Genomic DNA, 26728 nt, shown 5'->3' with positions numbered 1-26728 from the left:
GTTTCCTAACCTCGAGTGGAACTCCTATTAAGAATGCTGAAGTGGTTGGAAAGTTGCTTGAGGCGATACAGCTGCCTAGACAATTGGCTGTTGCAAATTGTGCTGCTCATAGTCAAGGTGGTGATTATATCTCCACAGGAAACAGATATGCCAATGACATGGCACAGTATTGTGCACGTAATCAGAATTTGGTCAATCGGGCTAAGGAAAGAGAAATGTCTTCTTGCTCATTGATGTTTACTAACATTGTGGGAACTTGGGAAGAGGTAAGACAGTTGCAAGAAGAGGCAGGAGATGAGGAAATTAAACAGTGGGTAAAAGCAGGATGTGCCCCAAGAGAGAAGGATCATGTGTGGGTCTATTGAGATGGAAGACCAGTTATGCCTGATAGCATGATGTCTACCATGGCACGGATGTATCATGGCCAGGGACACATAGGGAGAGACTTCATGATCAGGTCATTTAAGCAGACCTGGTACAATGCAAAATTCAGACTTTTAGCAGAAAGTCTTTGACAAAGATGCCTAATATGTCAGCAGTACAATCCTGGGAGAAAGACAGTAGTGAGTCTAGGAACAATAGGTCGCGAAGGAGGGCCTTTCACCAGAATGCAAGTAGATTTCATTGAGATGCCTCCCTGTAACAGACTGAGGTATGTTTTGGTTGTGGTCTGCCTATTCTCTAGGTGGGTGGAAGCATTCCCAACAAGGAGAAATGATGGGATGACAGTAGCCAAGCTACTGTTGAGAGAATTCATCCCTAGGTTTGGGTTCCCAGTGACAATTGAATCAGACCGAGGAGGACATTTCCATAATGAGACTGTAGGATTAATTTGTGAAGCATTGAATGTACAACAAAAACTACATTGTGCCTACCGACCAGAGGCTTCTGGTGTGGTTGAACAGATGAATGGTACTATCAAAAATAGAATAGGGAAAATGTGTTTAGCCACAGGTATGAAATGGCCTGATGTCTTGCCTCTAGTACTCATGACTATTAGATCAATTCCAGACAGAACTACAGGATTAAGTCCTCATGAAATAATCATGGGACGCGCCATGAGACACGTATTTATACCAGTCAACAAGCTGATGACTATAACTGATGACATGGTGTTGGAATACTGTAAAAGCCTGGCTGACGCAGTTCATTCTGTGTTTCATCAGGTTGGAGCGGATGCCACCACCCTTGAAAAGAAGCAAGCCCATGATCTGAGCCCAGGAGACTGGGTAAGGATAAAGGTCCACAGAAGAAGAAATTGTTTGGTTCCAAGGTGGGGAAAGCCAAGACAAGTCATTCTGACCACGACAACAGCTGTGAAGTGTGCTGGACTGAAATCTGGATCCATGCAAGTCACACATTGAGAATTCCAAATCCAGTGGACAGCACAGAAAAGGAATATTTTGATGAATCAGAATCAAGTACTGAGTCAGATGACGAAGAGTCAAAAACACGAGAAAACTCTGAAAGGGGGGAAACAGAACCAAGTCTAACTTTAGTCCCCAGAAGTAGCTCTCTGAGAAGAAGATTGCAGATTTCTGAATCCAGCGATTCCGGAAACGAACAAGAAACGCAAGGTTCCAGAAAAGAACACAGAAAGAAAAGAGGAAAAGATAATGAAGAAACAATCAAAGAAATTCGTGAAAAGGAAGTACCAGATGAGAGACTGAGAGAAATTCCACCTGAAATAACAAATTTAAGTGAACAAGGGACAGGTACAGAGAGAGAGGAACAGATTTCTGCGGAAGACCCCCGAGGAGGTGTAGGGAACTGCAACATCCAGGTAGGTGAAGGGACAAGTAGCAGGAAGATTGCGTGTCAGAGACCCGAGGAGGGACAGAAGTAGGGAAAACAAAACAAGTGGTGGAAGAGGAAATTGTTGAAAAGAAAAAGCAAGTTGAGACAGATTCTGAAGAGAGCGAAAATGGAATACCTGAAGGTCGAGTTCTAAGAAAGAGAGCTTGGAGGAATGAAAAGAACGAAAAAGGAAGTAAAGTAAAAAGAGTTGCAAAGGATGACATTTGGCCCAATAAAATAAAGAAATTGAGATATCGACTGACACGAGTGAATTCGCCAAGAGCTGAACAGGTGAATGAAGTGACAAGTCAAGAAAAATCAAAAGAAGAAGAAACAATTGAGAATAAAGAAAGTAAAAGAACAAGAGTTCTCTTGTCCGACATTGGAGAAGAAGAAACGGAAGTTCAGGAAATTCTGTATTTGGATGACGAGAGGAAAGTGAAGAACGATGAGATGCCAAACTGAATAGATCAAGAAAGCTGTTGATGAAGAAAATAAGAAATTAAGTCAAAAGATAGATACTGGTAGAACCAAATAGGTGTTTAGAGCCTTAGGTTAGAAAACTAGTTGTGAAGTGAAAGACGCTAAGTCAAAAGACACGGTCCATTTTAACGAAGATGGCTAACATAGATAGTAGCAAAGGTAGATGTACATTCATGAAAAGATGGTGTAAAATGTGTTGTTGTTGTACAGGATTATTAATGCTTCTATGGAGCATACTTGCTCTTCTGATCTCTTTTAAAGTCACTATAGATACATTAGAAGGACATAGTGAGAATAAAACTAATATAGGGAAGATTCAAAAGGTAGTTCCGACTAGAATAGATAATAATTATTTACATAAAGACAGGTCTATAACTGATTTTTCTAATAATGTGTTTTCAAAATTATTGTACGAATATGTAAAGACAATGGATGAAAGAGACTGCTACGTATGCATGCAGTTACCTGCCTCTGTTTCCGAAGGAGTGACTTATCATTACCTTCCAGCAACGTATGGAATAACATGTAGTGTAATAGCTAGTTTATTTTATCAGACAGGAAAATTAGACCATTATTTTTCAGATGTAGATAACATTTTTGCACAAGTGCCTGCCATTAAAAAAACTAAACAAGGTAAAACCTGCTAGGGTATTAGGTGAATTTTTCTTAGAAACTAAAGAACTAACATTAGAATATATTTTTAGAAACAATTTGACTTGCAGTTTGAAGAAAGAGGAAAAGACATTCTTAGACATGGTTGAAGAAAGGAGACTGAAAATGCAAAGAAAGGTAGCAGAAGGAAAAGTGGAGAAAACAGTCTGGGATGTAGAAAGGGAAAAACATTTGAAAGGAGAAGCTAGTCCAACAAAAGCTTTAGATTGGCTTCAGAAAGGGAAATTTTGTATTCAAAGGAATCAAACTGTGTATGATAACTATTTTCTAGGTAATATTGAGTGCCATGATACATACCGAATCATGGGTGGATGGGGATTTAAAGGCGGAAAAGATCCAGTCTTTCCTGGATTATGTTTTATTTGTGGGAACAGGGCATATTATCGCTTGCCAGACCATTGGTATGGCACATGTTATGTAGGCCTGATTTTCCCAAAAAATTTCATATGGATAGAGGAGAAGATAGTGTACATAGTTTAAGTAATCATTTAGTACGTAGTAAGAGAGAATCTTGGACAGAAATTGTAGGTGACATTTTTGGAGCATTGATACCAGCAGTGGGAATATCTTTGAATGCAAACAAAATTAGAAAATTATCAACAGTAGTGGATCGCTTGTCAACAAGCACCGCTGGAGGATGTTTATTGGTAGACACTGAAATGGTTGCCATGCATGCTATGGTAATGCAAAATCGACTTGCCCTTGATATGATTGGCAAAAGAGGGTGGAGTCTGTGGAATGCTGAAGGTTCAACATTGTTGTACTTACATTCCTAACGAAAGTAAAGATCTGAAAATTTATATTAGGAATATTACAGAATTGCATGATGAAATTGCACCACTGGAGGTTGAAGGTGTTTGGGAAAAGATCGGAAAGAAAATAGCTGCTATTAAAAATTTCTTAGTAAAGCTAGGTAGTACATTTATAGGTAAGATATTGTTTCCATTAACGTGTGATTTTCATAATATTAGTGATTAGATTAAGTTGTATCTGTTGTAAAAATAATAAAAACAAGAAAAGAATAAAAAGCGAAAAGATAAGAAGAAAAGACAAGAAACAAGGAATAGATTTTGAGGAGATAGAACTGGAAGAGTGGAAGGAGAGTATGTATGAATCAGCAAAAAGAGGAGACGTGGGTGAAGCTGAATTATGATTAAGAGCAAGAAAACATTTAAGATTCCGTAAAAGACAGAACAAAATTTTTGGTTGGTATGGTGATAAAATCACCAAAGGAGGGATTGCTGGAGCAGGTAATGCAAATATTATATATACCCTTCCCATTTCTGCATGTTTATATTAACCCCTTGTATGCCCATGACGAGCTGGACTCGTCATGGAGCACAGTCGCGCTGTGCCCATGACGAGTCCAGCTCGTCATGAGGCATTCCCTACGCAATCCCTCTGGTGCGGGCACCAGAGGGATTCCCTTTCTGCCAAAATAGCCTCGGAAGCTGGGGAAGAGCTTCCCCAGCTCCTGAGGCCCCCCCCCCCTTTCACTGTAATGACGATCGGCGCGCACGTCACGCCAACGTCATTACAGTGAAAGTGAAACTGAAATGAGCCAAGAGTCTGATTTCAGTTTTACTTTCTACGTGCTCAGGGGGCTATCTCAGCCCCCTGAGCACGTAGAAAGACGGGAGAGGTATCGTTGGAAAGGGGAGAATCTCTTGCCTTGCCTGTCGCGGGTACTTTGGCCTCCCACACAAGTGAGGCACCATTTTTACCGGGAGATCCGGGGGAACGCTGGGTGGTGGGAAAATTGAGTGAGCCTGGTGATGCCACAACCTTCCCACACAAAAATGTGTGAAAAATTTGATTTTTTTCAACTAAAATTGAGGTTTGCAGGGGATTCTGGGTAAGGAAACGTTGGGGGATCCACGCAAGCCATACCTCCCTGGAAGCCCCCGGGTGTCTAGTTTTCAGAAATGTATGGGTTTGGTAGGTTTCCCTAAATGGCCGCCGAGCACCGGGCCAAAAACCCAAGTGACCCCACTTGCAAAACCAGGTAGTTTTGAGATAGGCAATTTTGATGTCGCCTCACTGCGTTTTGGGCCCTTGCCTGTCGCGGGTACTTGGGCCTCCCACACAAGTGAGGCATCATTTTTACCGGGAGACCCGGGGGAACGCTGGGTGGTGGGAAATTTGAGTGAGCCCGGTGATGCCACAACTTTCCCACACAAAAATGTGTGAAAAATGTGATTTTTTTCAGCAAAAATTGAGATTTGCAGGGGATTCTGGGTAAGGAAACGTTGGGGGATCCACGCAAGCCATACCTCCTTTGAAGCCCCCGGGTGTCTAGTTTTCAGAAATGTATGGGTTTGGTAAGTTTCCCTAGATGGCCGCCGAGCACCGGACCAATAACCCAAGTGACCCCCCTTGCAAAACCAGGTGGTTTTGAGATAGGCAATTTTGATGTCGCCTCACTGCGTTTTGGGCCCTTGCCTGTCGCGGGTACTTGGGACTCCCACACAAGTGAGGCACCATTTTTACCGGGGAGGGCACTGGGTGGTGGGAAATTTGAGTGAGCCCGGTGATGCCACAACTTTCCCACACAAAAATGTGTGAAAAATGTGATTTTTTCAGCTAAAATTGAGGTTTGCAGGGGATTCTGGGTAAGGAAACTTTGGGGGATCCACGCAACCCATGCCTCCCTGGAAGAACACGGGTGTCTAGTTTTAAAAAATGTATAGGTTTGCTAGGTTTCCCAAGGTGCCCGCAGAGCTAGGGTTAAAAAACTACAGCTAGACATTTTGCCAAAAAAGGGTCATTTTTCACTGCGAAATTGAGGTGTGACCACGTTGCGTTTTGCGCCGTTTCCTGTTGCGGGCACTAGGCCGACCCACACAAGTGAGGTACCATTTTTCTGGTAAGACTTTGGGGAACGCGGGGTGGGTGGACATTTGTGGATCCACGCAGATTCCGGAACTTTCCACGACAGAAATGTGGGGAAAATGTGTTTTTTTTTAGCAAATTTTTTAGGTTTGCAAGGGATTCTGGGTAACAGACCCTGGTGGGAGGCAGTCAAGTCACCTCATCCTGGATTCCCCTGGGTGTCTAGTTTTCAAAAATGTATAGGTTTGCTAGGTTTCCCAAGGTGCCCGCAGAGCTAGGGTTCAAAAACTAGAGCTTGGCACTTTGCCAAAAAAGGGTACATTTTCACTGCGATATTGAGTTGTGACCACGTTGCGTTTTGCGCCGTTTCCTGTCGCGGGCACTATGCCTACCCACACAAGTGAGGTACCATTTTTATCGGGAGACTTAGGGTAATTCAGATTTGTAAAGGAACCGTTATTATCTATTGACTTTCGATGCATTTCTGCCTTCCAAATGAAAGATATTGTGTAAAAAATGACAGATAATTCTCATGCTAGTATGAGTATTCCCAATTTCAGAAATGTGCAAATATCTACTGTTTCTAAACTCTATATTTTGTTCCCATTTCAGAAATACATAGGTGTCTTTCATACTGATTTTTCCATGTACACATTTTTACAGAATAATTACTATATACCCGGTACATAATAAAAAACCATTGCAAGTTGCTGCTCAGTTTTTGGCTCTGGGTTCGTCGGGTTCTTGGTGAACCTACAAGTACTATATATCCCCACAACCAGTAATGTCCAGCGGATGTAATGGTATATTGCTTTCAAAGAGATGTCATAATTAGAAGAAGTTACATGTGAAAACGTTGACACAAATGGCTGTTTTTTTCAACTAATTTTTCAATTTATCCTATATTTAACTGTTAGTTTCTATAAAAAAAACCTTGATGGATCCACACAAATGACCCCTTGCTGAATTCAGAATTTTGTCTTATTCTCGAAAATGTATAGCTTTCCAGGATCCATTATTGCTTTTGTACCCATTTCTGCCATTAACTGGAAGGAGGTCAAAAGCACAAAAAATAGCAAAATTAGGCTATGTCCCAGAAAAATGCCAAAACTGTGTAAAAAATGTTGGGTTTCTGACAAAATTCTGATATCCCCAAAAAGCTGGGGAAATTGTGATTTCAACCCACAAACCCTTTTTGATAACATTTGCAGGGAAAAACCCAGATGCTTTCATTTGCATCCCGTTTTTCCCATTTTTCCAAATTCTTTTTTTTTTGCTGTATTTTGGCTCATTTCTGTGACCCCTCTAGGAGAATCCACAAACCCTGAGTACCTTTAGAATCCCCATGATGTTGGAAGAAAAGGACGCAAATTTGGTGTGGGTACCTTATGTGGTCAAAAAGTTACAGGGGCCTCAGCGCGCACTACTCCAAATAGCCAAAAAAGGGCGTGGCACAGGAGGGGAAAAGGCCTGGCAGCGAAGGGGTTAATTAGATTAATTAATTAAATATAATCAAACTAATTGATTGAAGTGAAAATTATTAACCAATCTAATTAATAACTGAAATACACATGGGATTGCATCTGCATGACTTAATTAATACGTAAACTAAATTATGTACGCATACTAATGATAGACAATTAGAATATTGCATGATATATGTTGCTTTTGTGATTTATTTGTGATTTGTGCTTTATTCAGTAAGTATAAACCGCTTGAGTGTTGCTTTCAGCTAGATAAATACACACACATATGGGTATTAGCAAGGGAATAACATTTATTTAGTCATTTCTATGTATTAATTGCATTTTGTGTTTCTTTTGCTTAAGTTGACCATTTGGGCCTGCCACAAAATGGTTTTGGGTGAAGTGCGCCTGCGCTAACGCCAGCAATAGTGGCCTCGTCGTGACCCTAACAAGACTGTACCCACCAAGGCCGCCCTGGGAAGCAAGCCAGCTTTTCAGAAGAACAATAAGATGCCTCTTAAAACAGGAACAAGCAAGACTGATGACCTAAGAGACATTATTCCATGTGAACTCTGTCGGACGATCTCTGATTGTCCAAACAGAAGAGCTGAAAACCAATATTTGATAGTTTTTGACAATGATTTTACTATAAATTATGATAGAATAGAGAGGTTGTATTGGCTTTCTCGTTTTCCTGACGTTATGCTGACGGAGAGGACGGTGACGCTGCAGGACAGCTGTTTCCCTGAATCTTTGATGGACTGAATTAATGCCCAATTTCCTGATGAACTGAAATTACTAAATTTGATGGGCATAGATTTGCGAGAGTACCGGATTTGACTTAGAGGACGACAATTAGCCAGAATATGTAAATATTATGATTGGCGGCTTGAATAAACGAATGATTTAATTTGCATTAATTAGATAAAGATTGAATTGATTCATTACAAAATGAGTTGGGTTGTTTATTCATCGAAAATATATTGGTTCAAAGGTAAATAGAGAATTAGAAATTAACCTAAACCAGCAACTAACTGATTCATCCCAATTTATGAGAGGAATACTAAAGGTGAAATTCAGGACCTAATGAGTTTTAGAAGGTTACGTAGATTTGTTGCTCATTAGGGTAAAGAGGTATTTCCTTTCATGTCAGCGTTTGGAGTAATCATCACCCGAGAAACACAGATTGATGGTGAGTGAATGTTGGTGTTATGGGCCCCACCAGCGAATGTATTGATAGTGTGTGTTTGTGAGATCTTTGGTCTGTGACGGAGGGAGGGATTTTGTACTCCTCGCTGCAGCAGTGGGAGGGAGGAGCAGCTGGGAGGCGGAAGTGGGGCAGCGAAGGGTTGAGTGGGGGGTGGGGCCACAGGGGACGCAGCAGTGGGAAAAACGGGTGAGGCAAGGGGATACAGAAGGCAAAACAGGGGGCAAGTGGTTACAGAAGGCAAAAAAACAGGGGGCTCAGGAGAAAAAAGACGAGTGAAACAATACAATCGCAATACAGTAACACAGGAATGCAAGCCAAGGATTCAGCAGTACCTGCCTACCGAGGCAGAGGTGTCTCGAACCTGCGGCAGCGGTGGTGAAGCAGCAGGAACACATCGTCCCACTGGTTGAACGGTGTGGTGAGGGGGAGCGACCTGCCTGAAGACACACAGGCTGCAATGGAAGGCCTGAGAAAACATTTACAATTACACAATCGGTGCTGCAGGTCCACTAGTAGCATTTATTTACATGCCTTGGGTACACATAGTGCCACTTTACTAGGGTCCTACAGATAAATGAAATGTGCCAATTGGATGTAAGCCAATTTTCACATATCTAAATGAGAGAGCACAAGCGTGTTCACACTAGTTAGCAGTGGTGAAGTGCACATAGCCCTAAAAGACAACAAACATGTGTTCAGAAAACAGGAAGGTGAAGGCAACAGCTTTGGGGATGACCCTGAAGAAAGGGCCAGCAACATCACTGATAACCTCACTAAAACATTTGGAATTACATCATTGAACCTGGACCTGTGCATGGCAGGGGCAGGAGTTATAGTTACTTTAGGGCACAACTTATAGTTATTTGAGATAACTATAGTTATAACTGAATAACTTTGGCATAATTTGATAAAGCTCACAGTATATGAGTGGTGTCATCAGTGATGCCATCAGTGATGTCATTTGAGATGTCACCTGATGTTATTGACCATGTCATGAGTGATGTAATATGTGAGGTCAGAAGCAGTGCATTGCGAGGGTGTAAGTTATAGTTAGCTCAGGTAACTATAACTGCTGCCTTGCTTATGACCTCCTATATTACATCATTCATGACATGGTCAGTGACATCACTAATGACATCACAAATTACATCACTAATGACATAATCCACAGAGGCACTTTCATGAACACCCTTATAAAACTTCTGATACACCCACTCACACACCCCCACAACCACTTACATACCAACACAGCTATTCATATACCTACTTATACAACCATACTGCCACTCACACACCCATACTTGGCCTATAAAACTGATTTGCTGCAATGTTAGAGAGCAGCGATTGTAGTTCCAATTAAAAAAAAAAGGGCGGTCAATATGACCATTGCTACTATCGACCAATTTTTACTCTTCGATTCTTCAGTTAAAATTGTAGAAATGGTTGTGCCGGATTGGTCGATAGACTGGACTGAAGAACAGTCCATAATGCCAGAGGTGCAATATGTGTTCAGGAAAGGAGTTGGGACAAACAAACAGTGCTACACCTCATTTCCTTGTCCCTATAGTGTTCAACAAGTGTGCATTCTTGCACCAATTTTGTTTGTGACATATATCATCGATTTAGAGGCACTTCTTATTGGGAATGGTCAGGATATGCTGCTAGTTAACAGTAAGCCCCTCCCTGTAGTTCTTTATACTGACAATGAGGTCTTCATTGCTAGAATCCCCCCCAAAGGCCTGAAACCATTGATTGATGCCTTTGTAAATTTTGTGCATGAACTTAGTTTGGAAAACAGTCATTCTAAAGGCTTTTTGTCACCTGAAGATGCAGAAATGTAAAAACTCTGCATTGTACAATCAAGGGACATCAGCTAGGAAGGGTGTACCAGATCCAGTACCTGGCAGTAATCTCTGATGGAGCTTGCACATGGGAACTCTGGGCCATATTATCAAGGAACGGCGATAACATTATCGCCGCTTTAGCGGCAGGAAACTGCTGCTAAAGCAGCGATAATAGGCTTGATAATATGCCCTTGTGAATTCCCTTAGAAGCCCAGGTTCTGGTGTGAACCTGGGCTTCTATGGGAATTCACAAGGGCATATTATCAAGCCCATTATCGCCGCTTTAGCGGCCGTTTCCTGCCGCTAAAGCGGCGATAATGTTATCGCCTTCCTTGATAATATGGCCCTCTGTTTGTTGAGCAGGAAACAAGCCTTTGCTCAATCCGTAGCCTTTCTGTTCAACCTGGCTGCAAACAATAGGTTGCAAACCGATCAGTTCATTTATGTAAATTTACAATCATGAAATTTCTGCCTGTGCTGTGTTATGGGTCTGACATTTTGGGCTTTAAGGATGTGAGTATTATCCAAGTGTGAGAAAACTGTGTCTTGCAATGCGTTTTAGGGGAAGTTCGTCTTATCTTATGTGGAGGATCAAGTTAGACTAGCCCTTTTGCTGTCGTGGTGATAAGTGTGGAGTATGCCACACAGAAAAAGTTCATTGTCTTTCCTGCCAAATGGGTGTGAAGATTCCTGGGATCTTTTACATCAGGGCAGAAATGAATGGTCTAGAACTGATAAAACATAGATAAGAAAGACCTGTATGGCGGCTTAGAACATGGATAGAAGTGCACAGGAGTTTAGATAGCTCACTAATAGTAATTATGAATTGATTAAATCGTCTACTAGTGTGAACCATATTTAGGACGGATAATTCACCTATTGGTAACATTTGCTGCCTACCAGATTCAAACTGAGGCCCAGGTTCAGGCTGTATTCCTTGGAAACTAAGCTTCCCTTTGAATCAATTTAATATTGCATCTTTCTGTAAATGTTCTTGCAACAAAAGTGTGCCACAGAGTTTGCTTCATTTTACCTTTTTTGTAAGCTTTATAGAGTTTTCTCCAGAAGGTCTATATTACTGATTATGAAGGGCATGTTTTTCAGAAAATGTAATCCGGCCCTAGGATTTTTCCCAACGCTTTCATTTGTGGATTGTGTGTTGCAGAGTTTGTAATTTTTTATAATCGGTAAATTCTTTACTGTAAATTATTGATGTTTTAATAAGATGATGCTTTTTATCATTTATATTACTGTAAATGTCACACATTCCTGGAATCTTCTTTGTTCTGTTCTTGACTCTTCCCGATTATATTTTTCACTTTAATAATTATTGTGTAAATTATCGAATAACGTTTTGGAAAGGGAAAGGAACTTCAGCAGGGAAGGAGAGACGTTTCTACCATGAAACAACGTAAAAGAAAAATATTAAAAACCCGGCCGTGTAGGATTGGCATCAAATTTTAATTTGGTTCAATAAATACACGATGAATGTGTTCTGTAGTTACAAATCCCCCCTACATTATCGATGTTCTCATAAATATGAATAATACTGCCAATTAATCGCTAATTCACGGTTAATTCCTATACTAAATAATAATTTTATGGCTTTTATTGATCTGTAAATTTGCATTCTCAAGCATGCATTTGAACGTTATACTATGAATAAACTGCTGTGTTATTGATAGTACTAGTAATATATATAGACAGCGAACCACTGTTCGAAGATCTGTTGTTATTCTAAAGCATGTATTCCTTCTGAAATGCATATTTTACTTTCATAATAACACTTAAATATGAATCTGAAAGGGACTATAAGAAAAATGTAATTGACTTTGATTCAATCACTCCAGTTTTCATTGAGTATGGTTAAAGGAGGAGGGCCAAATCTATAGACATGCTTATAACCTGTTTTCTCCATATTAACTCCCATGGTAACTTTAAGGGATAGGTTACAGTAAAAAGAAATCTTAACAAATTAACCCAGATTTTGGCATGGTGACGTAGCCTTGCATCGCTTTTGGTGTTAATCTGTCACTTATTTATCTGTGAAAATTGATTGTTTTGGCCTTCTATGTACCAATTGTTTCGTCATTATTACTGTGTCACTGTCATGAGATAAAATTGACATCACCTAATTTGCTCACTACAGGCCATGATCAATTTGCACAAGAAATGAACCAGAGGTATAGAAGTGAAATTCTTTTGTGGACTACAGTGTACAATTATAGCACCCACAAACATGGCTATAATTGTAGCTTCAAACCCACTGCAGTAAGATACATGAGAGGAGAATAAAGTGGTATGTCTTGCAAAAAACAATACTATTCAGTGTTGGGTTCTTGATTTAGAGGGCCATGCTAGTTGTCAAGGACACTGATTAACATTTCCTGAAATGGGATCCTGACTGCTGCTAACCAGAAGCCACTGGAAAGGTTTACAGTCAGGTGGAATTGGACATGTTGATAAAAGAGGATTGGTTTTTGTTGAAATTCCACTGCGATTGGATCTACAGATTTTCAAATCAAAAACACTGAAAAAACTGTCCCCTCACCTACGCATCAGAACATTCTTGGACCAGGATGAAAACATACACAGGAAATTTAATCCGGACTGATTTGCGCGAAGCATGATGGACTTGTGTTTTCCACTTGCCCCCAGAGACGGGAACTGCTCTCCAAAGGTCTTTCACATGGCTGGCCTCCTGACGTATGTCTCAGGAGAACAAAATACTTAAGAGTGGCTCCATTCTGGGTAGAAGGAGTAGCAGGCAAATTGGGAATGGAATGCAGAGAATATGTGGAGTCCTCACGGGAGAGCGAGCTCGAGACTTGGAGCCTTCCTTGCGGCCTGGGGGCTGTAGCAGGCACCAAAAGTGATGTATCCAGCAGCTCCAAGAACTTGGGAAATTGACAGGAGAAGGAAGAGCTGACAGAGTGATCTGCCTCACATCTGGAGCCATGAATCGAGTCTCACATGAGCAGCAGAACAAATGAAAGCACTGAAGTGTGCCAGCTAGGAAGTCATGACTCTGTCTCCTGACCTTTCCGACCCTGTGAAGCACAGTTTGATGCTCATGTTTTCTTGGTTTCTTTTTGGAACAATAGTGGATTCTTAAAACTGTTTTGGAGTAATACACATAGCCTACCAGTGACGTTGGCACCCTTATCTGTCCTGTGGGAACGGTTTTATATTTTTAGTACAAATACTAATATATCCTTCTTGAAATTAATTTTACCTATCTTTGTGTCACTTGGCTTAATCAATTTTTCTTGATTTGGAACTTTTCTCATTTTGTTTAGCTTTATGTTGTTTGATTATTGCTTTAGACTATCATACATTTCTCTGGGAAATAGCTTCCTCCTGCTTGTGCTCTAGTAACCATGGGTTGAGGAGAGTTTCCCAGTGACCATGTTGTAACCTAACAATTTATCGTTTTATTATGTTGCTTGAGTTACCATTACCAAAATAATAACCCACTGTATGACACACAGAAGCTGTGGCTTAGATTATTTTTCCTAAATATACACATCAACCTTGCTAAAACACCAACTTATCCAAGACACGTTCAAATAGCTCTTTTGCTGGTCCACTCATATCATACATTCATGTCAAATGTGAATGTATTAAGATATTCACATGGTACAACTTGTTACTTTGATAACCATTCTTAAGACAATGGTAGTTACTCTAGAACTCAGGAGCATATGTACAAGCTCCTATCGCCACGGGAACATCACTTTTTCCAACGTTCCTGTGGTGATAGGGGCTATGCCTTACTTACAAGGCAGCGTTAAGCCACTTAACATGGTTTAACACTGCTTTGTAAATAAGGCCCCTTTTCACGCTATGCTTAGTGTGAAAGGGGTGGGCAGTGGGTGTTGTGATGGACAATCCACTGCAACACCCATTGATTTTGACGCGCCCCCCGATTTACAAGGGTGGCATAAATAGGAGGCAGATCCAAAATTAAGACCAGGGAAAGCCTGGTCTTAACTCGGCTAAACAAGGAGAAATGCTTTATTTCTCCTTGTGTTTGCTTTTCCCATGTTGCTGCCTTTTGTGTGTTCTTACCAGACAGTGAGACAAAGGGAGACTAAGTGTTGGCAGGATGAGACATCTGCCATGGTGGTTCAAGGGTGAAACTGTTCCCTGCCACACTTACATTTCAAAGGGTTTGACTCCAGCATGCACAAAGGAAGCTGACATTAGTCCTTTGTCATCTCAGACTTCTTGAAAACTTGGTAGGGGAAGAGAAGAACTTTACAGAACCAGATGTGGGGTTAGCCTTGGGTTCAAACTGGAATGGCATGGTGAACAAACAAACAATGGATTTAGGCCCAGGTCTCTGTACTGGGGTGAATGCATGACATTTTTCTGCATTCTGTCCATCAACTGTTGTTTTTGCATTTGTCACCCCGAGTGGGACGGGTATGCTCAGACGTGAGTCCCGTGCTCTCCATGCCACTGGAATCAAGCTATCCTGACTGAAGAGGGGTGAAACCCCGAAACCAGTCCTAGGATGCTTGGTTCCAGTCCAGGGAGGACCTGGCTTGGTAGTTCGGGCTGGACTGTTCCCATGGGGCACAGGGTCAAGACTGATTTGCATATGGCTGGGTTCAAACTGGAATGGCATGGTGAGCAAAAAAACGATGAATTTAAGCCCAGATTTCTGTAGTGGGGTGAATGTATGACATTGTTCTGTATTCTGTCCATCAACTGTTGTTCTTGCATTTGTCACCCCGAGTGGGACGGGTATGCTCAGACGTGAGTCCTGTGCTCTCCATGCCACTGGAATCAAGCTATCCTGGCTGAAGAGGAGTGAACCCCCGAAACCGGTCCTAGGATGCTTGGTTCCAGTCCAGGGAGGACCTGGCTTGGCAGTACGGGCTGGACTGTTCCCATGGGGCACAGGGTCAAGACTGATTTGCATATGGCTGGGTTCAAACTGGAATGGCATGGTGAGCAAAAAAACAATGGATTTAAGCCCAGATCTCTGTACTGGGGTGAATGTATGACATTGTTCTGCATTCTGTCCATCAACTGTTGTTTTTGCACGATGCAGGTAAAGTGGCAGGAGACTCGCGTTTACTCTCCCCAGTGCCCAAGTAAGCCTCCCTTCTGTTTTCCTACTTGCTTTATGTTGTATCACACTTAAGCAAAATACTGGGAAATTGACTGAGGTGGAGCAGCCAATAGGTAAACCTTTCAATTGGTGTGATTTGATACCTGCTGTCTGTGGGCCACTCCTTCACTACGCAAGCAGGTGCAGAATACTTGTTTCTCTACTTCAGGAAATCATGGACTTCTCAACACCTTTATCTGCTTTCAGAACGTGGTACTTGTTCTGTGCGCCAATTGACAAGTGCGTTATCATCCCCATGCTGCACATACTGGTGGACAGAACATATGCCACGTTGTCATAGAGTACCCATGTTTCACATTCAACCGTTCTTCATAGTTTATGATGTTCTCTTTAGGAAGCTTTTGAACATTTCCAGCATGTTTGCCTTAGTTTCAGAGGTAGATATGCTTGCTCAGCTCGAGGAATGACTTTGCGGCATACTCGGGCACCCCCCAACTTGCATCCACAAACTGGAAGGAGTTGGATTGAGCATAGTGAGAGCACTGATAGCACGTGACAGAAATGTTTACTCAAGCCTCAAGTAGCTAGAGATGAACGGCATTAGTATAGGGTCTCTTGAAAATTGGACAGGATTAGTCAGGACTCTGAGGACAGACACACGAACAGGTTAGAACAGCTTACGGTAGGTGCACTTTCCGAGGAATATTGCAAAGATAGAAGGCAGATAGTAAATGTAGTATAGATACACGTCATGACTTTATCTTCACCCATGTGTTCCAATCTATTGCTGCCACACTCACATTGAATTTACTGTAGTACCTATGGGTCAATGCTGCTTGCCATGTTCATCCTCCGTTAGAACTTAGTAGATGGTCAGTTTGCTGTATGATAAGTGCATTACAGTCACTGCACATAACGGTGGATTGAACAAATGCTACTTTGTCACAGTCTACCCATGTTTTACATTCATCCGTTCTTCATAGTTTATGATGTTAAAGTTAGAAACTTTCCAGAATGTTTGCCTTAGTTTCAAAGGTAGATGTGCTTGCTCAGCTTGAGGAATGACTTTGCGGCATACTCGGGCACCCTCCAACTTGGATCCACAAACTGGCAGGAGTTGGATTTAGCATAGTGAGTGCACTAAAGGTGCATGAAAGACATGTCTTCCTGAGCCTCATGTGGCTGTCACGGAAGCCATTAGTATAGGTTCACTGGGCATGCGTTTGGTAACGTTCAGGAGAAGGAGGTGGAGACTTGACAAGTGGTAAAGTATAGTCAAACCAATTATGTATTGTGGCATATGAATGTGATGGGCCCTTGCATGGTGGCGGTATGTTTGTGTGAGTGTAAGGGATCTGGCTGTTTGGGCCCAGGGATGGCGGTATGGAAGTCTTGTGTGTGGTGTGGGAATGGTGTGTGAATGGACCATAAAGTGGTTGGTGCCGTGAAGTGGCTTTATGGCTCCCCTTCAGATGGCTTGGCTTCAATATTCATATACTTTGATAAGTATTTGTGCTCTGAAGCCAGCATTTCTGGAGGTGCTAAAACCAACCAGTGTAAGTGGTGGATTAGCTTTATCAAATTAGTGTTAGATTTATATTTGTGGCGGTTTAATGACCTTTTGTAAAAAAAGAATTTTGTCAATATGAGAAGCAGGGGACTTTCTGCCCTAGCTCAGTCGTCACCTAGGCAAACTTTCAAATTTTTGAGTAGTAGATAAAGGGGGAAGTACGAGGGTGAATGACTTGCGTGGCTCTCACTGGTTTTGTTTTACCAAACATGCCCTGCAAACCTCGAATTTAGCTGAAAAAATCACTTTTTCCACACATTTTTCTGTGGGAAAGTTGTGGGATCACCGGGCTGACACGAATTTCCTACCACCAAGCGTTCCCCCAGGTCTCCTGATAAAAACTGGTGCCTCACTCGTTTGGGAGGCCTAAGTACCCGCGACAGGCAAGGGCCCAAAACGTATTGAGGCGACATCAAAATTGCCTATCACAAAACATCCTGGTTTTGCAAGGGAGGTCACCTGGGTTTTTGGCCCGTGCTCGGCGGCCAGCTAGGGAAACCTACTAAACCCACACATTTCTGAAAACTAGACAACCAGGGGGTTGCAGGGAGGTATGGCTTGCATGGATCCCACAATGTTATCTTACTCAGAATCCCCTGCAAATCTCAAATTTAGCTGAAAAGAATCACTTTTTCCACACAATTTTGTGTGGGAAAGTTGTGGGATCACTGGGCTGACACAAATTTCCTACCACCCAGCGTTCCCCCAGGTCTCACAATAAAAATGGTGCCTCACTCATGTGGGAGGCTCAAGTACCCACGACAGGCAAGGGCCCAAAACATATTGAGGAGACATCAAAATTGGCTATCACAAAGTAACCTGGTTTTGCAAGGGGGGTCACCTGGGTTTTTGGCCCCGTGCTCGGCAGCCAGCTAGGGAAACCAGCCAAACCCACACATTTCTGAAATCTAGACACCCGGGGGGTTCCAGAGAGGTATTGGTTGCATGGATCCCTCAACGTTTTCTTGCCCAAAATCCCCTGCAAACCTCAATTTTAGCTAAAAAAATCACTTTATCCACACATTTTTTGTGTGGGAAAGTTGTGGGATCACCGGGCTGACACAAATTTCCTACCACCCAGCGTTCCCCAGGTCTCTCGATAAAAATGGTACCTCACTCGTGTTGGAGGCCCAAGTACCCGCAACAGGCAAGTGTCCAAAACATATTGAGGGGACATCAAAATTGCTTATCACAAAACGTTTTGATCCCTTGTCTCTCGCGGGTACTTGGGCCTCCCACATGAGTGAGGCACCATTTTTATCGGGAGACCTCGGGGAACGCTGGGTGGTAGGAAATTTGTGTCAGCCCGGTGATCCCACAACTTTCCCACACAAAAATGTGTGGAAAAAGTGATTTTTTCATCTAAATTTAACGTTTGCAGGGGATTCTGGGTAAGAAAACATTGGGGAACCCATGCATGCCATACCTCCTTGGAACCCCCCGGGTGTCTAGTTTTCAGAAATGTGTGGGTTTAGTAGGTTTCCCTAGCTGGCCACTGAGCACGGGGCCAAAAACCCAGGTGACCCCCTTGCAAAACCAGGTTGTTTTGTGATAGCCAATTTTGATGTCTCCTCAATAAGTTTTGGGCCCTTGCCTGTCGCGGGTACTTGGGCCTCCCACATGCGTGAGGCACCATTTTTATGGCAGACTTTGGGGAACGTGGGGTGGGGGGAATTTTGTGAATCCATGCAGATTCCAGAACTTTCCACCAGATTCCAGAATTTTTTACAATTGTTTAGGTTTGCAAGGGATTCTGGGTAACAGAACCTGGTGATAGCCAGCCAAGTCACCCCATCCTGGATTCCCCTAGGTGTCTAGTTTTCATAAATGTGTAAGTTTGATAGGTTTCCCTAGGTGCCGGCAGAGCTAGGGTTCAAAATCTATAGCTAGGCACTTTGCAAAAAAAGGGTCCGTTTTCACTGTGAAAATGTGGTGTGTCCATGTTGCGTTTTGGGCCGTTTCCTGTTGCGGGTACTTGGGCCTCCCACACAAGTAAGGTACCATTTTTCTCGGAAGACTTTGGGAAACACGGGGTCAGTGGAATTTTGTGGATCCACACACATTCCAGAACTTCCCACCACAGAAATGTGAGGAAAATGTGGGTTTTTTGACAATTTTCTAGGTTTGCAAGGGATTCTGGGTAACAGAACCTGGTGAGAGTCAGCCAAGTCAGCCCATCCTGGATTCCCCTGGGTGTCTAGTTTTCAAAAATGTATAGTTTTGATAGGTTTCCGTAGGTGCCGGCAGAGCTAGGGTTCAAAATCTACAGCTAGACACTTTGCAATAAAAGGGTCCGTTTTCACTGTGAAAATGTGTAGTGTCCACATTGCGTTTTGGGCCATTTCCTGTCGCAGGTACTTGGGCCTCCCACACAATTGAGGTACCATTTTTCTCGAAATACTTTGGGGAATGCAGGGTGGGTGGAATTTCGTGGATGCATGCAGATTCCATAACTTTCCACCACAGAAATGTGAGGAAAATGTGTTTTGTTTTGACAATTTTTAGGTTTGCAAGGGATTCTGGGTAACAGAACCTGGTGAGAGTCAGCCAAGTCACCCCATCCTGGATTCCCCTGGGTGTCCAGTTTTCAAAAATTTATAGGTTTGATAGGTTTCCCTAGGTGCCGGTAGAGCTAGGGTTCAAAATTGACAGCTAGGCACTTTGCAAAAAAAGGGTCTGTTTTCACAATGAAAATGTGGTGTGTCTCCCACATAAATGAGGTACCATTTTTCTCGGAAGACTTTGGGGAACACGGGGTGGGTGAAATTTTGTGGATCCACGCTGATTCCCGAACTTCCCACCACAGAAATGTGAGGAAAATGTGGGGTTTTGGACATTTTTTTAGGTTTGCAAGGGATTCTGGGTAACGGAACCTGGTGAGAGCCAGCCAAGTCACCCCATCCTGGATTCCCCTTGGTGTCTAGTTTTCCAAAAAATATGGGTTTAACGGTTTCCATAGGTGCCGGCAGAGCTAGGGTTCAAAATCTACAGCAAGGCACTTTGCAAAAAAAAGATCAGTTTTCACTCTAAAAATAAAGTGTGTCCACGTTTCGTTTTGAGCCGTTTCCTGTCGCGGGCACTAGGCCTACCCAAACAAGTGAGGTACCATTTTTATCGGGAGACTTAGGGTAACACAGAATTGTAGAGCAACTGTTATTACCTATTGACTTTAAATGCATTTCTGCCTTCCAAATGAAAGACAATGTATAAAAAGTAAGTCATTTTGAAAAATGACCTTTAATTCTCATGCTAGTATGGGTACTCACAATTTCGGAAATGTGCAAATATCTACTGTTTCTCTAAAACTTTACATTTTGTTCCAATTTCAGAAATACATAGGTGTCTTTCATACCGATTTTTCCATGTATTTATTTACCCAAAATAATTGCTATATACCCGGTACATAATAAAAAACTATTGCAAGACGCTGCTCAGTTATTGGCTCTGGGTTCATCGAGTTCTTGGTGAACCTACAAGTCCTATATTTCCTCACAATCAGAAAGGTCCAGCGGATGTAACAGTATATTGTTTTCAAACAGCTGTCATAATTAGAAGAAGTTACAGGTGAAAACGTTGACACAAATGTCTGTTTTTTTCAACTAATTATCAATTTTTCCTATATTCAACGGTTAGTTTCTATAAAGAAACCTTGAAGGATCTACACAAATAACCCCTTGATGAATTCCGAATTTCGTCTACTTTTCTAAAATGAATAGCTTTCTAGGATCTATTATTGCTTTCATACCCATTTCGACCATTAACTCGAAAGAGTTTGAAAGCACAAACAATATCAAAAATAGGCTTTGTCCCAGAAAAATGCCAAAACTGTGTAAAAAATGTTGGTTTTCTGACAAAAGTCTACTTGTCCCTGAAAGCTGGGAAGATGGTGATTTCAGCACCACAAACCTTTTTTGATACCATTTGCAGGGAAAAAAACAGACGCTTTCATCTGTAGGCATTTTTCCCAAACAAAACTAAATGTACCTGTAATTTCTGGGTCCCCTCCAAAGGAATCCACAAACCCTGGGTACCTTTAGAATCCCCATGATTTTGGAAGAAAAGGACGCAAATTTGGCGTCGATACCTTATGTGGTCAAAAAGTTACAGACGCCTAATCACAAACTACCTCAAATAGCCAAAAAAGGACTCAGCACTGGGGAGGAAAAGGCCCAGCAGTTAAGGGGTTAAGGAATTCCCAATGCTAAGGAGAAGGCTTCATAGTGGTGGATAACAAAATAGGCTGTTTGCCATTCACAGGACTTGCAAAACATAAAAGTGCATGTCCTACCTTTTAATTACTTAACACCCTGCCTTTAGGGCAACCTTGGGCCTACCTCAGGGGTGACTTATATGTAATTAAAGTGGAGTTTTAAGGCTTCACAAGTAGTCGCAGTGGCAGTAAACTGCACACACAGGCTCTGCAGTGGCAAGCCTGAGACAGATTTGAAAGGCTGATTCTGTGGGTGGCAAAAGCAGCGCTGCAGGCCCAGTCGTAGCATTTGAATTACAGGCCCTGGGTATATGGTATACAACTTTACAAGGGATTTACAAGGAAATCAAATATGCCAAACAGGGCTAACCCAATTAAATCATGTTTAGAGGAGAGAGCACATGCACTCTAGTACTGGTCAGCAGTGGTAAATGGCCCAGAATCTTAAAGACAACAAAAAGAAGGTCAGAAAAAGAGGGCAAAGGCAAAACTTTCACGGTGACTCTTCAAAGAGGACCATTTTTCAACAACATTACATTAAAATTATGTTTATAATATGATTATAATGAAAAGACAAGTAAAACTCATAGGTACCTCATCTCACACTTATTGTTACGTGATTAGTCCCAAAGTAATTTCATGAACGAAATAAACACACGGAAACATGCATGCACCAATGGAAAGCAACTGATATCGAGAATTTGTCTACATATAGATCGTCATTGGCACTGGCAGTTAAAATATGTGATTTTCTGAAGTAATTTCGCCCGTTGAAAACACTGTGAAGCATACACCCCCATTTTAGTTGGAATTTGTCTTTGTCATTGTTTCTTTTCACTACCCAAGTCACATGACATCACGCATTTCAGTTAACCCTGGGCGTAGGACTACACTACGCTCACGTAGTTTGCGTAGTTTGTGCAACTACGCGAATTGCACGTAGCACAGTGCAAAAACACGTAGCAGGCATTTTTTGCTTACCCGCGGCCCTCAATGTCAAAATGGCGACTGCGAGCGAGCAAAATAACATCCCGGCAAGACTTTTTCCTCGTTCGCAATCAGCAAAATCAAGTTGCCAATCGCGAGCGTGGAAAAAAACCTCCTGGCGAGATTCTCAATGCGGGAAGGTCAGGTTTCTCATTGCGAGTGGTCGCGTATGCTCGCGACCGCTCGTGATGAGTAAAATACCAGTCTGCTTTGAGAAAGCTGCCGCTCAAGTACAAATCTACTCGAGCGGCAGAAAACGACTGCTTGCACTGTGCAAGATGCCGTTTGCAGTGATTGCACAGTGCGGACAAGCATCCGGCACTGTGCAATCAGTGCGAACAGCATTTTGCACAATGCACTATGCAGTTCGCGTAGCTACGCATAGCTTGCATAGTGCAAAGTGCATTTTGTGTAGCTATGCGTAGCGTTACTACGCGATCTACACCCAGGATTAATTTCAGTATGACTTACACAGGTGTTAGTTAAGCTGATCAGTGCACACACCCATTGGTATCTAAAATGTTAGGCGGACTGTGCTTTGACATAGGTGCTAATGAAGAAAAATATTTTAATTGCTCCCAAAAATCCCATGCATTATATGTGTGCTAAAGTGTTCGTTACCGTTCTATGCTTGCCTACACATAGGAATTTGGAATGGAGGTGTATGCTTCTAGTACAGATCCTATGATAGACATCACACACTGACCTCCTTGATCCTGTAATGGATGCTCGTGTGTGCTCTGTATGGGTTCAATATTGGCCAATGTTGCACTGCCCTTTTGTGCTCTATTTCATGTGAGCAGGTGGCAGATTATTGAACCTATGCTGCATATCAATTTGCAGCCAAAAACACGGCAACAGAGAAAATCAGGTGACACGGATTAAGGAGAGCTATACAAGCCCTGTCAGCGGAAACAGTAGGGATACCATACACACTTGTGAAGCTACTACATTTATCACATAGACAGACTAACATTTCCTTGTGTTACACTTGGAAGGCGCTTGCATACGCACAAAAGATGTAACACATGAGAGTAATTTGAATAGAAATCAAGATTATAACACCTTCATATCAACATCTTCCCTGTTGAAGAATGACATTTACCCGCGTGTACTTTTTCACATTTCGTAAACAGCAGTCATTTCTCTTATTACTTAGAACTACTATTTAAAAAAAGCTCCTGATAGAGCGGAAAGGAGACCAGTTGCAACACACAAGGAAATTCAACATGATTTGAAGCATTTTCCATCCTATGTTTACCTGGATTGTTCACAAAAGAAATTGCCCACAGTTTTCAAAAAAAGAATTGTCTCTCAGTGCAGCACAGCAAGTCACCTTGCTGCACTGCACTGTGTCACAGGGCAATGGCAGGAATGTGCCATATTTAACAGAATACAGTGCATTCTTGCCTTTACCCCTCCGCTGGTGCCATTTTGGCTGCCTAGCACCAATGCAGGCACTCTTGACCATGGTGCAAGGTGTTGTGCGTTGCATGCAGGATTGCTTTTATGCAGGAAGAGGTACCCTCTGGCACAAAAACAATCCTGAGAGGTGTTTTCCTCTATCTATCAGTGCTGCAGAATACAGCACACATAGAAAGAGGGAGTAATAAGGAGAAGTAAAGATAGTTTTAGTCATTACTCCTAACCTGGGAAGATGTATATTTTTGGTGCATTCCCAGGTTTAGGAATTCTGGTAAATCTGAGAATGCATCAAAACCCATGAGAGTTGTGTGGAAACACTTGAGATATATGAAGCCACTCAGGGCCACTCAAAGTGGTCTTGTGTGGCTTCATAAATATAATCTTTCAGTTGCACGTGCATTTACCACATTGAGCTGTGCAAGCGCGAAGCAACTGGGAGTCATAAATATTGCCCCCATGTACTTTGATCCTATTGCTTCATTGTATGCTGTAATGTTATCATTGCTAGCATGTTCGTACTTCAAAAACGTGAAAGAGGCAAAGCATCATTGGTGCAAAAAACACAGGTACTGTGAAAATGTTGCAGCTTTAGCAAACACTTTTTTTGTAAATCTTAGTCATAAGCAACCAAATAAAATGTATTTCGTTTAACAAGGTAGTGAATGGACTAGGAAATATGTTTTCAGACATCTGTGAAAAAATAATGTTTGATATAAAAAAGAAGAGTTCTACTCTCAAAGAATGCCTTACCTCTCCATCCGTGGACTGCAAATGAAGTTCCTTTCTACAGCTGGCCTTGAAGTCCCCTGCCGCTGCACTAATTTGCACTCCCTTTGGCGCTTCCATCGTCAAAGAACGTGTTGGAGACTCAAGTCTGAAATAGAAAATCACTCATGGGTCAAACTTTACTTTACTAAGACATTTTACTTCAAAACGTTGTCACTGATGCCCTTATTGTAGAAAAGCTTTCGTTTTGATACATCTTTAATTTACAGAACAATTACACCAAAAATGTGTGTTTTACATGCCTATATAAAAAACATTGAATAGCCTATTCCCTTCAAGTGACAGACATTTTGTGGCTGGCGGATAGCTAATCATTTCTGCTCCACGCAAGACATGCCTCTCAACAGGACCCTGTGTGTAGGGGGCAGGCACGAAACGCCCATTGGGCTCAAAGGGCTTCAGCCCCCCTCCCCCGTCGTGTGTGGCAGCCCGGGCTGACACAGCTTCCTGGGCTGGCAACCGTCTTATTGCAGCCGCACCGAGTACTTCACAGGTCTTTCAAAGACCATTTACATGTTAACAAGGCTTTGTTGTTTCCCCCCTTCTTAGAGCCCCTGCATCTCCACTCTGCATATTGCTGCAAGAGTCAGCCCCCCCCGAAATTTTTAGTAGCCCCCCCCCCCGAAATTTGGCTCTAGTTGCACCTCTGGTGGGGGGGCTGGCGGTGCAAGTGCTGTCCGAGGTTCCTTTCAGGTTCCCTACCCTCCATGAACGACAAGGAAGAGGGTAATGATTCACATAAACAGAAGGGGAAACGTGCTAGTGTTAGCACAGGCCCCTGCTCTTTCACTCATGTGGGTCATGCAGTACATTTTCTTCCATGCCTCAAACGACACAGGAATTGAAAAGCTATAGGTTACATTTATACAGGTAATATAGGGGTGGAAATGTAATCTTACATGTAAGACCCAACATACTTGGCATGGTATTCCCCCAAATCTTTTGCCTTCACTCCTCTACGTATCGCTGTGCCACCAGCTCCTAACTGGATACGCCACCGAGCAACGCAAAGCTTTGTATCAAGACCACAGGCATAACTCTCAGCAGGACTCACCTGGACCCTGCATCTGTTATCTGTCGCTCCATCATAGTTGGCCTGAACTGGGTGACCCAGCCAGGAAGGATCCGATATAAATGGTTGGTCCTTTGTGCCTCTTGGTGCTATTTTCACGTAAAACTTCAAAAGTCAATATCTCGTGTTCTACTGATTGGATTTTTGTCATTCTGGTGTCATTTTATTTATTAACATTTACTCGATTTTAATAAACTGGTTTGAGATTTTTCCTGTGTTGTGTTTTCACTTTATGCTGAATAAATACTTCACACAGTGTCTCTAAGTTAATCTTGACTGCTTTGTGCCAATCTACCTGAGGGTTAAATACAGGTGAATTTGGTGAGTTTTTGGGGTTCACTTTGACCAAGATTGTGGTTGTTATTTAAGTGGGGCTTCCACCCCCTTTAGGCAATAACCCAATGTATACACTGTACATAAGCACTAATAACTTGCAAGAGTGTAGGATACAAGGCCTGCAAGATAGGAAAATGACATCCTTATCCTTTACATGCATTGTGTGTTCCTCAACAAGTACCCTGCCCCAGGACAGCCATACGAGAAGGGCGGGTATCTCTTTAATGCATCACTGCTTAATAGTGTAGATAAATAAATTTAAAATATAAATCTGATCCATAGTAATTTAATGAAAAAACTTGTTAAAACTGTACTAAGCATCATGCTCTAGAAAGGAGGCACCTAACAATGCTTCTGGTATACTTTTTAAATAAAGTCTACCTTCACATGTAATGATACACACATTCTACATTTGTGACGAATTGCACATTTGGCACATTATGATCAAAGGTCATAAAAGTCCATAACATTAATTCTCTAAGACTTCTCAATCTATTTCAACTCGAAGACAACAGAGTGCAAACCTCCTTTAACTACAGAGATAATATTTTCTCATAGATTTACAGATGTTGTACACCGCTCATCATGTGGTACAGCCTTTTCTTCTTTAAATGTGCTCTTAAATCAGTACACAGAAAGGTTGGCCTCAATGTTAGACCCCCATTCTTCAAGGACCCCCAATCTCCAAGGACCTAATCCTGAAAATCAAAATCAGGATTTTTAACAACAATGTAAAATCTGTCCTTCTGTATGGAGCAGAAACTTGAACCACAGCCGCAGTGACCACGATCAACAAAGCCAAGTCCTTAATCAAGCCCCATCTAAGGAAAATTCTCCAAATCCGCTAGCCAAACACCTTCAGCAACAGTGACCTATGACAGCAGTCTTTTCAACTCCCTGCTCATGAAGAAATCATGAAAATTTGCTGGGATTGGAATGGTCACACTCTCTGTAA

General features: G+C 42.1%; 1 protein-coding gene across 2 annotated transcripts in view; it reads right to left on the bottom strand.

Annotated features, from left to right (window-relative positions):
• The window catches only part of SGCZ (sarcoglycan zeta), a 4297431-nt gene that overhangs the window by 130677 nt on the left and 4140026 nt on the right, over nucleotides 1–26728 (bottom strand). For both annotated transcript variants that reach the window (XM_085642032.1, XM_085642033.1), the window contains exon 13: nucleotides 24330–24453. In XM_085642032.1, the coding sequence (XP_085498158.1) occupies nucleotides 24330–24453 (124 nt within the window). The remainder of the gene's footprint in view (nucleotides 1–24329; nucleotides 24454–26728) is intronic.

The sequence above is a fragment of the Triturus cristatus genome, chromosome 2_2 (genome assembly GCF_964204655.1).
Source record: "Triturus cristatus chromosome 2_2, aTriCri1.1, whole genome shotgun sequence".
Taxonomy (NCBI): Eukaryota; Metazoa; Chordata; class Amphibia; order Caudata; family Salamandridae; genus Triturus; species Triturus cristatus.
The sequence above is the reverse complement of the archived record's forward strand: the minus strand, read 5'-3'. Positions and strand labels throughout refer to the sequence as shown.